Raw genomic sequence first — 13,768 nt, 5'->3', positions numbered from 1 at the left:
GGAGGAAGAAGAAGCTGGAGAAATGGTGGGGCAGATGGATGTCATATATAGCAGGAGTGTAAGGGGAGGATGGCCCTAGCGCGACGCTGGTCAAAGGTGAAAGAGTTTGTGTGCATTGAAATGAGCAAGGTGATAGAGTAAACAGCGGACGCAAGCACTACGGTCTGAGTGAGCGACTTGAGAGAGCGATCCGAGCAAATACCGCATCGAAGCCACTCAAGAACACAAGAGAGCTCGTTTCAAGACTGAGGGTTGTAGAATTCTACAGACTGACTGCTGCGCCTACAATTGACCCCGCAGGCTGCCAGCTACGTACCATCAGTATTGGGATTTCAAATCGATACGGGCTACTCGTGAGGTATGAGAATAGTTTAGTCTCGCAGTCGTCTCTGACATGACCTTCAGTACAATTCGACCCCAAGAACGCAGCACCATGGTTCACAGCCTCACCTTCCAAGAGAGCCGAGCCGGAGAGTGAATACCATCTGTCGGGCATACACATCCTGGAAACCAGGAGTCGAAAGTACTGGTGAGTATGTGCATTGGGTGATTGATGTTCACGCAAAAGTTTTCACGGAAGCTTGCTGGCTGGGTGGTCGACGAAAAGGGCAATTACGACTATCGGCGGAAATTGTGCTCTGTATGTCACAATGACGACTGGTGATTCAAATTGCGTTCTATAGTTTCTGCAAACGCTTCCGATTTTGGGGAATCCTGAAGAACTGGGCAGGTGCAACATATTCCGCTGTGTCCGTTAGCACTAAAGATGTTTGTCGATTATTGACTCGAAAATTCCTCAGCGAGTGTTACCCAGTCGTTCAATGAGCGACTGGTACAACCTGAGGCGCGAGCGACTTCCTAGTCTGATCGAGACTCACAATCGCCTCTCCTCAGCTCAGTGAGCTGCTCAGCTAGCTAGTAGGTTCAGTAGGTCCATGATACGATGGTTCGAGACGAGATCTCGCACTCAGTCAGTAGTGATCTGTATGGGTGTGTCACTTGGTAAGGTTGACACGTAAAGTTCGTATCACTATACCAAATGTCGGTGTGACTGTGACTAGATGTTGGAGTCGGTTTCTAATAGTAGTATGTTTCAACTCCGAAAATTACTGCCCTAGGGGTCTTCTCATATTGTGGAGCAGGGATGACAGTTCTCTTCTTCGTTCTATGAGTCAACAGCCAGGTGCTCTTCTGTTTCTGGGCCTCTACGCAGCTTGCTGGTCACGACTACGATTGAGCTAAGAACGGTTGCCTACAAAGCTCCAGCTATAGCAACGGAGAAATAAAGTCTTACCTTGTAAACTTGAGAATCGAAACGCTACTAATTTGTAGTGCCGAAGCGTCCGGCAGGATCTACGCTGGTAAGGTGATTATGCCACTAGCGACCTCGACAGGCGGTACTGGAACGTACTACAGCGACCTGTCGCCTGAAACTCGCCGTCGCTTTTAAAGCTGGTCAGCAGCCACACTTCAATGATGCTGATGAATCTTGGAATAGTATGTTTGGAAAGGCGAGAGCTGTCTTAGACTTATGGTTTGTCTCCATTCATCATAAAACATTATCTACAATACAATAGCCCCCAGTCCCATGGTATCTTAGTTTCACCTATGCGCCGTATCCCAAATCGCTAAAACAAGAAGATGATGTATGTAGAACGCTTTCACGAAGACGATGACGCAAACTCATCAGCGGCAGGCGACAACGCTGCAACATCAGCAGTACGCAATGACTTGATAGCACCATTAACCTCGTCGCTCGCCATACGCTGCCACTTCTCCCTAGTCTCTTGATCTGCCAGGGCAGCAGCGCCAGCATCACCAACTTTGTCGTACAACAAGCGTGAGACATCGCGATTAACGTCGGTGTATTCTTCCTTCGTGACCTCTTTCTTCAGATATAGTGGCTTGAGAACAGCAGTCACCATGCGCTGCAGCTCAGCCTTGGTGGAGTAAGAAAGTGTCGGCGGCCGCGAAGGTGACGAGTCCTTTGACCGAGGTGGGCTGCTGAGGCCCACAGCACGATGCGTCAGCCTGCGACGACCGACTCGCTCATCGTCTGCAGGTGAATAAGGTGAATACGTTGGTGAGCCCTCATCATGTTCTGCAGGTGACTTAGGGCGTGTGAGGTTGAGAGGTGGCGGTGTCGTCAAACCAGCACGGGGTTGCTGGTACACCGGTGATAGACCGGGAGACGAGTTCTGGGGTGAGCAAGCTCGCTCCACAATAATGCGCTTGGGTTGTGGGGCGGCGATCTCTCTGTCGCGCTCTGCGAAACGGTCAACTTCGACCTCTTGTAGTAGAGAAGCAAGAAATCCGGGAGCGTTGGCCGACTCGCCAGCTGGCGGTGACGTGGCTGGCTCTTGAACGCCTTCGTGGGTAGTAGTGTTGCGGCGGGCTGCCGCAGAGGATGATTCGCCCCTTCCACTATCGATGTGCAGGCGGGTTCGTGGGCGTTTCAGCTTGCGCTCTGGCTGCTGTTCAGCGGACTCGGCACCTGCAGGTGAGGAATCGACAGATTTTCGCTTGCGTCCTCGTCGGCTGCTGGTAGTGCTTTCAGGTGGCGCTGGAACATCACCCAACTGCGCAAGCTGGTTTCGTGCCTTCTCGAATTGATTCCAAGCGCTGATCTCTTCTTGTGACTCTGGGTCTCTAGGTGTCTTGGGCGCTTCACGATGGAGTGATCGATTTGTGGATCGTGCGGATCGATTCGAGCCTCGGCGGCGTGAGTGAATGTTGTCGGCGGCGGCGCGAAATCGAGTGCCAGCACCCATCTGGCGAGCAAGCTCGAAACGTCGTTCCCATTCGTGAGCCTCCCGTCTTAGAAATTCGGACTGGTTTTCAGACTGGTCTTCATCCTCGAAAGGAAAGTCAATGTCCCATTGCAGTCGATTCCATACGCTCTGCCACACCCCAACCCATTCATCTGGAGCTCGATTGTGTCGAGGGACACGGCTGCGTCCACTGATCCAGGCTGCAGGGCCCCGTGGATTGGTTCGCCGGCGGGTTGCCGCCTCAAGAAGCGCCGGGTTTTCCATACAGCCTTGACAGTACCAGGCGCCGCGTATCGGCATCTCGTCAAGACCGGCGCAGAACACGTGGCAGAGCTGCTCGCAGCTGTGGCAGAACATGAGCTGTGATGCATCGCCAAACTCATCACACACCATGCATGCGTCATAGCTTCCGTCATCCTCGAGGGCGTAGTCCTCGTCGACGATCATGGAAGGGTCGATGTCGGCGACTTGTTGCTTCTCTTTAACAGCATACTCGGATAGTTTTGGGCCTATAGTGAAATTAGTAGGGCTCCTGTATGTACTGCACGAAACCGCAGTGACATATGATGGGGTAAGGATTGAGTCGAGTCTGACTGACTATTTAGCTAGTAGCTGGGTGGCTGCTAGGCGACTGCAAGGCAGCTACTATCGCAGCTCGTCGTTTCGTAATATCGCAAGTTGACATACCTCCTACACGCGCACTGAGCTCGACCATGTTGAAGCTGGCTCGGCAGATCGGACAGCTGTTGGCTCTCTCCACCCAGGGTTTGAGGCAGTCGTTGTGTAAATTGTGGCCGCATGGCAGCAGGTGTGCAACCATCTCGTCGACCTTTGGTTGTTCCGGAGCTACCGTGGTGAATGCATCCGGTTTACCAGGGTTGGCATCAAGCCCATCTGTAAGCGAGTCGATTGCTGATGGCAACTCGGTAGCGGGAGGACCTTCGTCGGGGTGGACGAGATCGCCAAGGCAGACTATACAAGTCTCGGCCATTATTTTGAAAGTTCGAAGAAGAGGAAGAAAGGAAAGGTTGTTCGACGCGATTCATAAGTTGACGATGGAGAAGGTCGAGAGACGGAGGGGCGGCGGGCTTAAGTACGGCAGCTAGCGGCTTGGCTAATGCATGGATCCTCATCGACCTTCCCACCCTGCATCAGCCACACACCACAGGCAGTAGCGCAACTCTGCGAGACTCGTGATGTACGCCTTCGAGGTGTTTTGTCAAGTGGATGCGCGTGTTCTTGAAGTCGAAAATATTTCCTAGTCCAAACAATATCGTCCTGTCGATGACGCACTCTTTCACAGCGCATCAGCCGTCGAATCTGTAGGCTTACCTTACCACGTGTCACAGCGCTCCAAATGGATGAGCCATATGACTTGTCGGAATCACTGGGTGGATGCTTGGAATGCAAACATGTTTCAGGTTCGTTGCCTTCGTGGTTCAAGAGCTCCGTGACAACGCTGGAACCGCACGGGTCAACCAACTGCTTGTGATATCGCGCTCAATCGGCTTCTTATACGATATACATTTCCACTTGGTGGGGATTGCGGATCAAGGTAATCGCGTCCGCAGGCGTTTCTCACTACTTAGATAGCAAGTCATCCGGTCTCGCCATTTTGTGACAACGTGAGACGTATTGCGAGATACTCGGGTCTTGCAGGCGTCTGCTTGCTAGCAGGCATCCACGGTCCCAAAACCAGCACTCGTTTTCTGTATCTACGCAAGCTTGTTATCGGGAGTCGTTGCTCAGATCGCTGAGACTTCACGCGTGCTCAATGTAAGCAGTGTAGGTAGAAGCTCGAGGCGGATCGATGCGGATCGAAGCAAGGCCGATGGTGAAGACCATAGGTACTATCGATACGTTTTCGTTGCGCAACTCGCCGATCTGGAGTCCTCTGGGTAGATTGTGTGGAAACGTATGGTTCTTGTATTTCTACATCTAAATGCTTTGCGACTGTGTACGCGCCGGATGGCAGCCGTTCGGCACGAAAGATTCGTCTTGCTGGAAGCCGGCAAATGTTGCCTCTACTGGGAGATCAATATGCACCCAGACAGTCGTCTTCTTTGGCCTGCGAGTCTTCAGACTGTCAGCGACGCTGCAGAAACATTCATGGATCGGTGGACGAATCGACCCCTCCAAACGTCTCTCCGAGTTTCTGCCTATCTGGTCTTCGTAACGCAGGAGGGAATACGCTGATCAGCCTCCTGAGTAAGCTTCGGTCGCGCAAACGAGCAATGTGCGAACCCAATGTTCAGGTTTGTGATGATAGTGAGACAGCGTCTCGTTGTCGATGTGCGCGCTTTCTCGGTTGGCCTTGGCAGGCTAACTACACTAGTCATAGCCTGAAATGGTCATATCACGGTGTATTTTGTACAGACTTATTTTACACTGTACTCCTATTAGAGGCAAAGATGCTGTTCAATGTATCCTAAGACTATCACATGTCACCATACGTTAATGAGTACATTGTGTGGCGTTGTGGAAACCTCCAGAGTACGCAATAAGGCGCTTGGCCTCCTGCCTCGGTACATGACTTCATCGGCCTTCCACATGTAGAGCTTCGTCCGACGTTCGAAGTTTGCGAGTAAGGGAGAAGTTCTGCCTCTCCGATGTCCCACCTCTTCGTCAAACCTCATCTAGCTGCGCAGTACTCGTTCGCATCAAGAACGATTGAAGACGACATGGCTCAGATACAGAACAACCGCCAATATGAGCTCATCCTGCTCGGCGCTACCGGATACACTGGAAAGCTGGTCGCAGAATGGATCAGTACACACCTTCCTGAGGATCTGAAGTGGGCAATCGCTGGACGCAATGCGAAGAAGTTGCAGGGTGTCATTGATGAGCTGAAGAAACTCGGTGCGAGCCGCAAGCTGCCAGACGTTGAAACCTGCGACCTTGAGCCAGACCAACTCAACACTCTCGTGACGAAGACCAAACTCCTCATCACTACTGTTGGTCCCTTCATGCACTACGGCGAGCCCGTCCTTGCTGCGTGTGCCGCTAACGGTACTCACTACCTGGACTCTACCGGCGAAGTACCCTGGATCTACGACATGGTCGCCAAGTACGATACACTTGCGAAGTCCAACAAGAGCATCATCATTCCAGAGGCGGGCCTCGACTCTGTGCCCGCCGACATCATGGCATATGTTCTCGCCCGTGCAGTGCGAAAAAGGCTGCAAGCAGATTGCGAACGTGTCATCATGACACTGTATGATTTCAAGACTGGCGTCAGCGGTGGCACCACCTTAACTATGCTGGAGCTGTTCAACAACTACTCACTGGGTCATTTGGCGAAGAGCATGCACCCTTACAGTCTCAGCTCTGTCAAGTCCGACAAAGTTGTTGACAACCCAGGCGGAGGCCTCCTCGGTCTCCCTTCGATTCCTGAACTCGGTGGCGTGCAGACTACAGGCGCTATGGCGAGCGTGGATACATGTATCGTGCATCGATCTGCTGGATTATACGCATCTACATCTTCTGCATACGGACCCCGCTTCCGTTTCAACGAGTACATGCGCGCGACCTCGCTTCTCAGCGGCTTCGCTTTCAAGGTCGCTCTCGGTCTTATAGGGCTCTTCCTTGCGCTGCCACCCACGCGCTGGATTCTCGCACCGCTGATCAAAAGATTCTTGATCCCAAAACCAGGTGAGGGGCCGACGAGGGAGAGCATGAAGAACGACTTCTTGTCTTACCGTGGTGTGGGAGTTGCCGAGGGCAGTGGTCAAAAAATTACTGCGAAGATCGACTGCGCGCATGGCGGGTATGCAGCTACAGCGATCACATTGGCGGCTGCGGCGAAAGTCATTCTAAGAGGCAGACTCGAGGAAACGGAGGCTGGAAGACTTGGAGGTGGCATACTCACGCCTGCCACGCTGGGTGAGCAGTATGTTGATGTGCTAAACGATTTCGGGATGAAGATCAAGGTCGACGGATAAGACATTGGGAGATTGAGACGTAGCTCCATGGTACAACAAAGTATGTAGCATCTGCAGCCACATCGATATCTACACGTCCTTCAGCAAGCCAGCATCAGGGACATCTTTCAAGCATTCCACTTTCATGTCTTTGCCCCAGCTCTCTTGGCCCCCACTAACCACTCCACCTCTCGCAAAAAGCTCATCAATGAATGCAGGCACAAATGTCCCGGGCCCCTTGACGTCCTCTCTCCTCGCCGCATATTCAGCCGCAATCTCATAATGCAGAATTCCAGCAACAGCAGCATGCAATTTATCCTGCGGCCACGCGGCCAGGTAGGCGCTCAGCGTAGTACCAAGCGTACACCCACTCCCGGTAATCTTTCCCAAGTACGCATGACCGTTGCTGATAGCGTACGTACGAACGCCGTCGCTGATGACATCCGTTGCGCCCGTCATAAGCACGATGTTACGCTCTCTCAGCGCAATTCTCGACGCAAGATACGCTCTCTGTTGGAGAGTGAACAGGGAGTCCCCGCTGTCGACCCCACGTTGCTGGCTGATATCATCGAGGGTAAATCCACTCGCGCGCGCAACAGCCATGATTTCTCTCTCGTTGCCCTTGATCAGATCAAAATAGCCCACGCCTAGCAACTGGCCTAGCGCATCGCGCCGCACACTGGTCGCGCCAGCGCCTACAGGATCGAGCACAATCGGTCCACCAGCGGCATTGTACGCGGCGATTGCTTTTTTGTAGTTCAGAAGGCCTTCAGGCGTGACGGTGCCCATGTTTACGACCAGCGCACCGCCGAGACGAGATAAGTCGCATGCTTCTTCGCCGTAGTTGGCCATAATGGGCGAAGCACCGATGGCAAGGGCAACATTTGCGGCGAAGTTCTGAACGACGAGGTTGGTCATGTTGTGGCTGAGGGGGGATTTGGTATGGACTGCAGATGTAGCCTTGTCAGCTGTTGATGCGAGAGCCCTTATTTCGTCTTCGTTTTTCTCGAGCCAGAATACGGGTTCTGACGACTTGAAATAGGGAGGAGAAGATTTGATAAGCTGTTGCAGACGAGAAGATGCTTCCTTGGGGTCTCTAGCACCAACGATGGCGGAAACGATGGCAGCGCCATCGATTGTCTTGGGCTTTGTAGATGGGGAACGGGGAGCGTAGAGTTGGTGGATGATGCGCTGGATGTTGGATGCGTTGATACCGCCGATGCATACAGTCTTGACGTTCTTGCTCTTTTCATTTGCTTCGTCGAGGTAGCTCAAGATCTTCCTGATACCGTTTACGCCGATGATATCCTTGGTGTTCTTCTTGGTTTGGGTAGCATAGAGAGTTCCGATTCCCAGATAGTCTGCGCCTCTTTCCACAGCTATCCTGGCTTCCTCAATCGACGAGACTGTGGCGCCAATGATCTTATCGTCTCCTAAGATGCGACGCGCTTCGACAATGTTCATGTCATCTTGGCCGAGGTGAACGCCTTCGCAGCCCACGGCGAGTGCAACATCAACTCTGTCATTGATGAGGAGGGGGATCTTATGTTGCTTGCATTTCTCGTGGAGCTTTTTGGCTGTTGAGATGAGTACACCTGTGTCGCTGGTCTTGTCCCTATACTGAACAATAGTTACACCTGCACGAATCGTCAATGGACCAACGCCAAACGGGGGAAATAGAAGTGGTGTCGGTCAGTATGCAGGAGTGAATAGAGGAAAGCGTAACCGACCTCCCAGCAAGGCTTGCTCGACAACTTCGACCAGGTCTCTTGAGCCCAAGATGGCTTCTGTCGAATCGGTCACGAGGTACAGCGAATAATCGACCTGGGCTGGCATTTCTGCGAATGTGCGACGAGTTCTCCGCTCAACCACAGATATCTGTTTGTCTAAAAAGTTGTGGGGGTTAGGTGACGTTGACTTTTGCAGCACGGCAGCCTAGCCCACACGGGCGGCGATGTTGTCAACGGTTCCCAGCTGCTGCTCTAGCACGACTTTGGACGCACGAAGCATCTGCAAACGACGGCATTTGATCAAAACTTGCGATTTCGCTAACCTATACTCCAAACGCTCCGCAGGGACAGTGGTGGACGGGGTTCCTAGCATGTGTAACGGCAATCTGTAACATTCGGTAACATGGGCAATGGGGTGTGATGCTCCTGAAACAGTGCTCAGTGCTGCTTGCTCTAGGCAGGCGTTTGCAGTCGCTAGCGAAAATTCTTTGTGATTGGCGCTTGGAAACTGGACGGTTTGTGTCTCACTGAACATGATGTGTACGTGTGGTGCTTTTTTCTTCTCAAGCAGAAGAGCAACGCGGCTGCGTAGCAACCAAGGGCAAACTGCGGCTTGACGAGGGGTTGTTTGTGATACACGTGTTGTGCTTTGCTGATTGCTTGGGTGTCCCCGGTGGGTGCTGCAATTGGCCGCGGACTGGCGTGCGCTCGAGCCACGAACGCTTCTCCACTGTCACATAAAACCTTGCCTTCGACTCCTCCAAGCCCGCACACACTCACACTTTCGCCCAGCGCAAATCCATCAGGCAAAATCGCCCTCCCCAGTGTCCATCACTGGTACCCGCACTGCACAACACTCGCAAACTCGCCTGACAAGTCGCACGTCCGCGACTCTTCTGAACCGCCACATTCGCCTGTAGGCACCGCAAAAGCAACCCCTCCGCACCACAGAGCCGACAACGACAACTGCGGTATATGTATTCGCGCCAACTTCACGCCTTCCGAGTCGAACCTCCCCCCAAACTGCAAAATTTTCGCTGTATGCGGATACCGCGCAGTCTTCACCACTCCACCAACGGTTAACACTGTGCCTGCCTGACCTCGAGTCCCACACCACACAACCACACACAAGTGACTGCCATTGCATGTCTTTGACAGCCTTCATACGCATACCAGACCTGACCCCAACCTGCTCGTCCTACCCCTAGTAACAACACACACTACCTCCCCCCTCCCCCAACCGCAACCATGGCTACCGTCAACATTCGCCGCGATATCACCGACCCCTTCTACCGCTACAAGATGGAGCGCATACAGTCCAAGATTGAAGGCAAGGGCAACGGCATCAAGACCGTCATTGTCAACCTGACCAGCGTTGCCAACTCTCTTGCCCGCCCTCCTTCTCACGTCATCAAATACTTTGGTTTCGAGCTTGGCGCTCAGACCAATACCAACCCCAATGATGACCGCTGGATCATCAATGGCGCTCACGACGCTAGCAAGCTCCAAGACTACCTCGATGGCTTCATCACCAAGTTCGTTCTCTGCAAGAAGTGCAAGAACCCTGAAACCGAGGTCAACATCAAGGATGGCAACATCACGCTCGACTGCAAGGCTTGCGGTAAGATCTCCGAAGTCGACCCTCGTCTCAAGCTCTCTGCCTTTATCGTGAAGAACGAGCCCAAGAAGGGCAAGAAGGACAAGTCCACCAAGAAGGCTGAGCGTCGCGCTCGCAAGGAGGCTGAGGCCAGGGGTGAGGAGGTCTCACAGAACGGAGGCAGTCCTGGAGATAGTGCTGAGGACGACGACAACAACGGCGAATTGGAGATCGAGGCCGGCAGCGATGATGAGCTCACTCGTCAGATCCAGGAGGGTGCCGAAGAGATTGACGAAGTCAAGGAGGTCGAGTGGCACATTGATACTTCCGAGGCTGCCATCAAGGCCCGTGCTCAGGATCTTCCCGAGGACCTCAAGCGCGCTCTCGTCATTGAGGGCGAGGATGACGCCGAGGCTTCTGAGTACGACATCTTCGGCAAGTGGATCATCGACACTGCCAAGGAGAAGGGCGGTGTCGAAAAGCTGGACAGCGTCGAGATCTACCTCAAGGCGAAGGAGCTCGGCATTGAGACCAAGCACCGCACTTTGACGGTCATTCCTCAGACCCTTTTCAGCGAGAAGATTGTCAAGCAGATTGAGGCCCGTGCCCCTATGCTGCAGAAGCTGATCACCTCGGAGAAGCACGAGAAGGCTTTCCTTGGAGGTATTGAGCGCTTTGTCGGTAACGACAAGCCTGAGCTCATTCCCCAGGTTTCCGCCATTCTGATCCAAGTCTACAACAACGATCTCGTCACTGAGGAGGTCCTCAAGCCCTGGTGCCAAAAGGCTAGCAAGAAGTACGTTGACCTCAAGGTCAGCAAGACTGTGCGCAAGTCCGCCGAGCAGTTTTACGACTGGCTGAACCAGGAGGACAGTGATGAAGAGGACTCGGAGTAGGCTACTCACCCTCAGCTCAAGGTCGCTGCCATTGCCTCTTGACATTTGGATATGGAGCTTCCTGACATTTGCAACTTGAGAGAATCGTGCAGAGGAGGTGGGTGCTGGAATTACCCTTCTCTTATTGTTTGAACGGCGTGTGGAACACCCCACTCCTGTCTAATTGCGGTGCCTCGAGGAAGAGGACGAGTTATTGCTTTACCGTCTCTACAGTAGCTTATCTATACATGATTGTTGTTGCAGTCTTCCGTGGCTCCACTTGCTGCCCTGGCATGTACCTGTGCTCGCTTGTGCAACCCACCCCACCTACCGTTCGCTCCCTGGATCATGTACCCTTTGGCGACACAGTTTCTGCACGTCGAGAACGTGGCAACGGTCAGTCCGCCGACTGCCCCTCTTCGCTAAATTTTACCTCTGGGACTTTCCAGACTAACAAATCACGCATCTCACATGCAGCTCTCTGACACCGTGAGCACACACCAGAACGCATCTGGGGACTCGCCTGGGCCAGCCAGCATCCAGAGCACGGCGCCACTACTCGCACGTTGCCGGCTGTGGGCAAGCTTCGGAGGCTAAGTCTGCCTATGTGGAGATCGACAGGCGCGAATGCAGGTTAACCAGCCAGCATTTTTTGCTCGTTTTGCTCAGCTGTGGATGATGCATAAAGTGTGGCAATCCCCGCGCTGCGCATGGCTTGCTGGGTCTTTACTTCATTTTCACCTGCCGACTGCGCGTGTTGAACCGTGAGCGACTTCGGGAGTTTTGCGCTCACGCTGTGATTGAAAAGCTCCACGCCCCGCACCCGGAAAATCGGTGTAAAATCAAAGGGAAACTTCGACATGGCCCAGCCGCAGCCTCACTCCGCCGAGGGCTTCTTTGGAAAAGGCGAAGATGTCCATACAGCCGCTGATCCAGTTTACACAACAACTGTTCATCCGAAGGGCCTCGAGGTCCCTACGAGTTCTGAAAATGAGCGCATCGGCACATCTTTGCACGCTGTTGAGACAGGCAACGAAGTCCTTGAGAGCGATGCACAGAGCAAAGGTCGTTGGTTCCAGTACATAAAGACAAAGCAGTTCTGGCTCACCATGCTCCTCGGCCAAGGTACATCCCCTCCATTTTCACATCACAGAGATCCAACACTAACGCCTATCAACAGTCCTCGCCATCTGTATCACTTCGACCAACACGCTCTCGTCCCTCCTCGCCAACGAAGGCACATCCATTCCGGCTTTCCAAACCTTCTTCAACTACGTACTCCTGAACTTGGTCTACACGAGCTACACAATCTACCAATACGGTTTCAAGCGGTGGGTGCGCCTCGTCGTCTTCGATGGATGGCGCTTCCTGATCCTAGCCTTTTTAGACGTCGAGGGTAATTACTTCGTCGTCTTGGCTTATCGATACACCACAATTTTGTCAGCCCAGCTGATCAACTTCTGGGCCATTGTTATTGTGGTGGTCATATCCTTCTTCTTTCTGAAGGTCAGATACCACTATACACAAATCGCCGGCATCTTGTTCTGCATCGGCGGACTGGGAGTCATCTTTGGTTCGGATCAAATCACCGGCAGTAACTCGTTCGGTGCCAGCGATGAGGTCAAGGGCGATTTATTCGCATTGCTCGGCGCGACGTTTTATGGCCTCAGCAACGTGTTCGAAGAGTGGCTGGTCAGCTCTCGACCGCTGTACGAAGTCGTGGGCCAGCTGGCATTCTGGGGCATGTTCATCAATGGTACGCAGGCTGGTATCTTTGATCGCACGTCTTTCCGCAACGCGACTTGGAACAGCAAGGTTGGCGGCTACCTTACAGGATACACGTTCATCCTTTCGTTGTTTTACTCGCTGGCGCCGCTGCTGTTCCGTCTTTCTTCCGCCGCTTTCTTCAACATCTCATTGTTGACAGGAAGCTTTTGGGGTGTAGCGATCGGTGTCAAGGTTCTGGGCCTGAGCATCCACTGGATGTACCCTATTGCCTTTGTTCTAATCATTTTGGGTCAAGTGTTGTACTTCATCAGACAGACTACATTGTCTGAGGCGTTGAAGCCGTGGTTAGGTGCAGATCAGGCGAAAGGCCATGCTGGGCTGGGAACGGCGAGGAGAAGGGTCGAAAATCCCGAGGCAATCGTGTAACATGGAAATCAGAGCACGGTGGCTGATCTGGCACAGTAGGAGATGTTATGGTGTTTACGATGTAATGTGGTACGACCATCTTTCATTGCTTCGACAGGTGCTGTCGGGCAAGCATAATACGCACCCACACCAAAACTGGGATGTTGATTTATTAACACAGCATATGAACGCGGGTCGGTAAATAACTGGCCCCTCTTACTGTTAACCAACTATAGCTAGCCAGTTAGAGCCTCTCGCTTGTTTATGACGTAGTTTTGATTGTGGTCGTGAAGATCCGGGGTGGGTGCGTGCATTTCGCCAGGCACCAATAACTGTCGCTTTCGATACTCGTTGAAAACCATACATTTTAGTAATATTGACTTTGTGTATCTTGTGACAGCGTGCGGCAAGGTAAGTAAACATCGTCCCACCATAATTGGATCGCGACATGACTGTCTGGCGTGCGTGAATACTCAAGTCGCAAGATTGGAGGACAAAGCGCGCGGCTCTTCAGTTTGTGGTTGTTGGCACACTTTTGATACCAGCTCATTAGCCATGGCCGCCGCGCCCTTCCGTGAGACCGAAGAGGGCCGACCATTTGAATCAGGGTGAAGAGACGATAATTTGTTCGAAACGCCGTGCAGGTGTAGGCCCGAATGACCACGATCCGAAACACCCAGCACGCTTGGGAAAACGAGGGCTATTCGAAGCATGATGACCCTAGGTGAAGTGCCGAAACGCT

The 13,768-nt window shown here is 52.9% G+C and overlaps 5 protein-coding genes across 5 annotated transcripts, besides 1 other annotated feature; 3 read left to right on the top strand and 2 right to left on the bottom strand.

Moving 5' to 3' along the window:
* Positions 1–22: part of a tandem repeat that runs on past the window's edge.
* A 1,639-nt stretch (positions 23–1,661) lies between these two features.
* Positions 1,662–3,762, bottom strand: EKO05_0011336 (uncharacterized protein; the record flags this gene model as incomplete). Its single annotated transcript, XM_038944485.1, has 2 exons — positions 1,662–3,280; positions 3,459–3,762. The coding sequence occupies 2 exons, from the start codon at positions 3,760–3,762 to the stop codon at positions 1,662–1,664; spliced, it is 1,923 nt and encodes a 640-aa protein (XP_038792525.1).
* Positions 3,763–5,380: 1,618 nt separating this feature from the next.
* Positions 5,381–6,712, top strand: EKO05_0011335 (uncharacterized protein; the record flags this gene model as incomplete). Its single annotated transcript, XM_038947533.1, has 1 exon — positions 5,381–6,712. The coding sequence occupies one exon, from the start codon at positions 5,381–5,383 to the stop codon at positions 6,710–6,712; it is 1,332 nt and encodes a 443-aa protein (XP_038792524.1).
* Positions 6,713–6,781: 69 nt separating this feature from the next.
* EKO05_0011334 (uncharacterized protein) lies at positions 6,782–8,527 on the bottom strand (the record flags this gene model as incomplete). Its single annotated transcript, XM_038944290.1, has 2 exons — positions 6,782–8,328; positions 8,422–8,527. 2 exons carry the CDS (start codon positions 8,525–8,527, stop codon positions 6,782–6,784), a joined length of 1,653 nt encoding a protein of 550 aa, XP_038792523.1.
* Positions 8,528–9,669: 1,142 nt separating this feature from the next.
* EKO05_0011333 (eukaryotic translation initiation factor 5) lies at positions 9,670–10,914 on the top strand (the record flags this gene model as incomplete). Its single annotated transcript, XM_038947532.1, has 1 exon — positions 9,670–10,914. The coding sequence occupies one exon, from the start codon at positions 9,670–9,672 to the stop codon at positions 10,912–10,914; it is 1,245 nt and encodes a 414-aa protein (XP_038792522.1).
* An 839-nt stretch (positions 10,915–11,753) lies between these two features.
* EKO05_0011332 (uncharacterized protein) lies at positions 11,754–13,047 on the top strand (the record flags this gene model as incomplete). Its single annotated transcript, XM_038944256.1, has 2 exons — positions 11,754–12,018; positions 12,074–13,047. The coding sequence occupies 2 exons, from the start codon at positions 11,754–11,756 to the stop codon at positions 13,045–13,047; spliced, it is 1,239 nt and encodes a 412-aa protein (XP_038792521.1).
* Positions 13,048–13,768: the final 721 nt, after the last annotated feature.

This window comes from Ascochyta rabiei, chromosome 22 (assembly GCF_004011695.2).
Source record: "Ascochyta rabiei chromosome 22, complete sequence".
Classification (NCBI taxonomy): domain Eukaryota; kingdom Fungi; phylum Ascomycota; class Dothideomycetes; order Pleosporales; family Didymellaceae; genus Ascochyta; species Ascochyta rabiei.
Note: the sequence above shows the minus strand (reverse complement) of the source record. Positions and strands in the feature narration are given on the sequence as shown.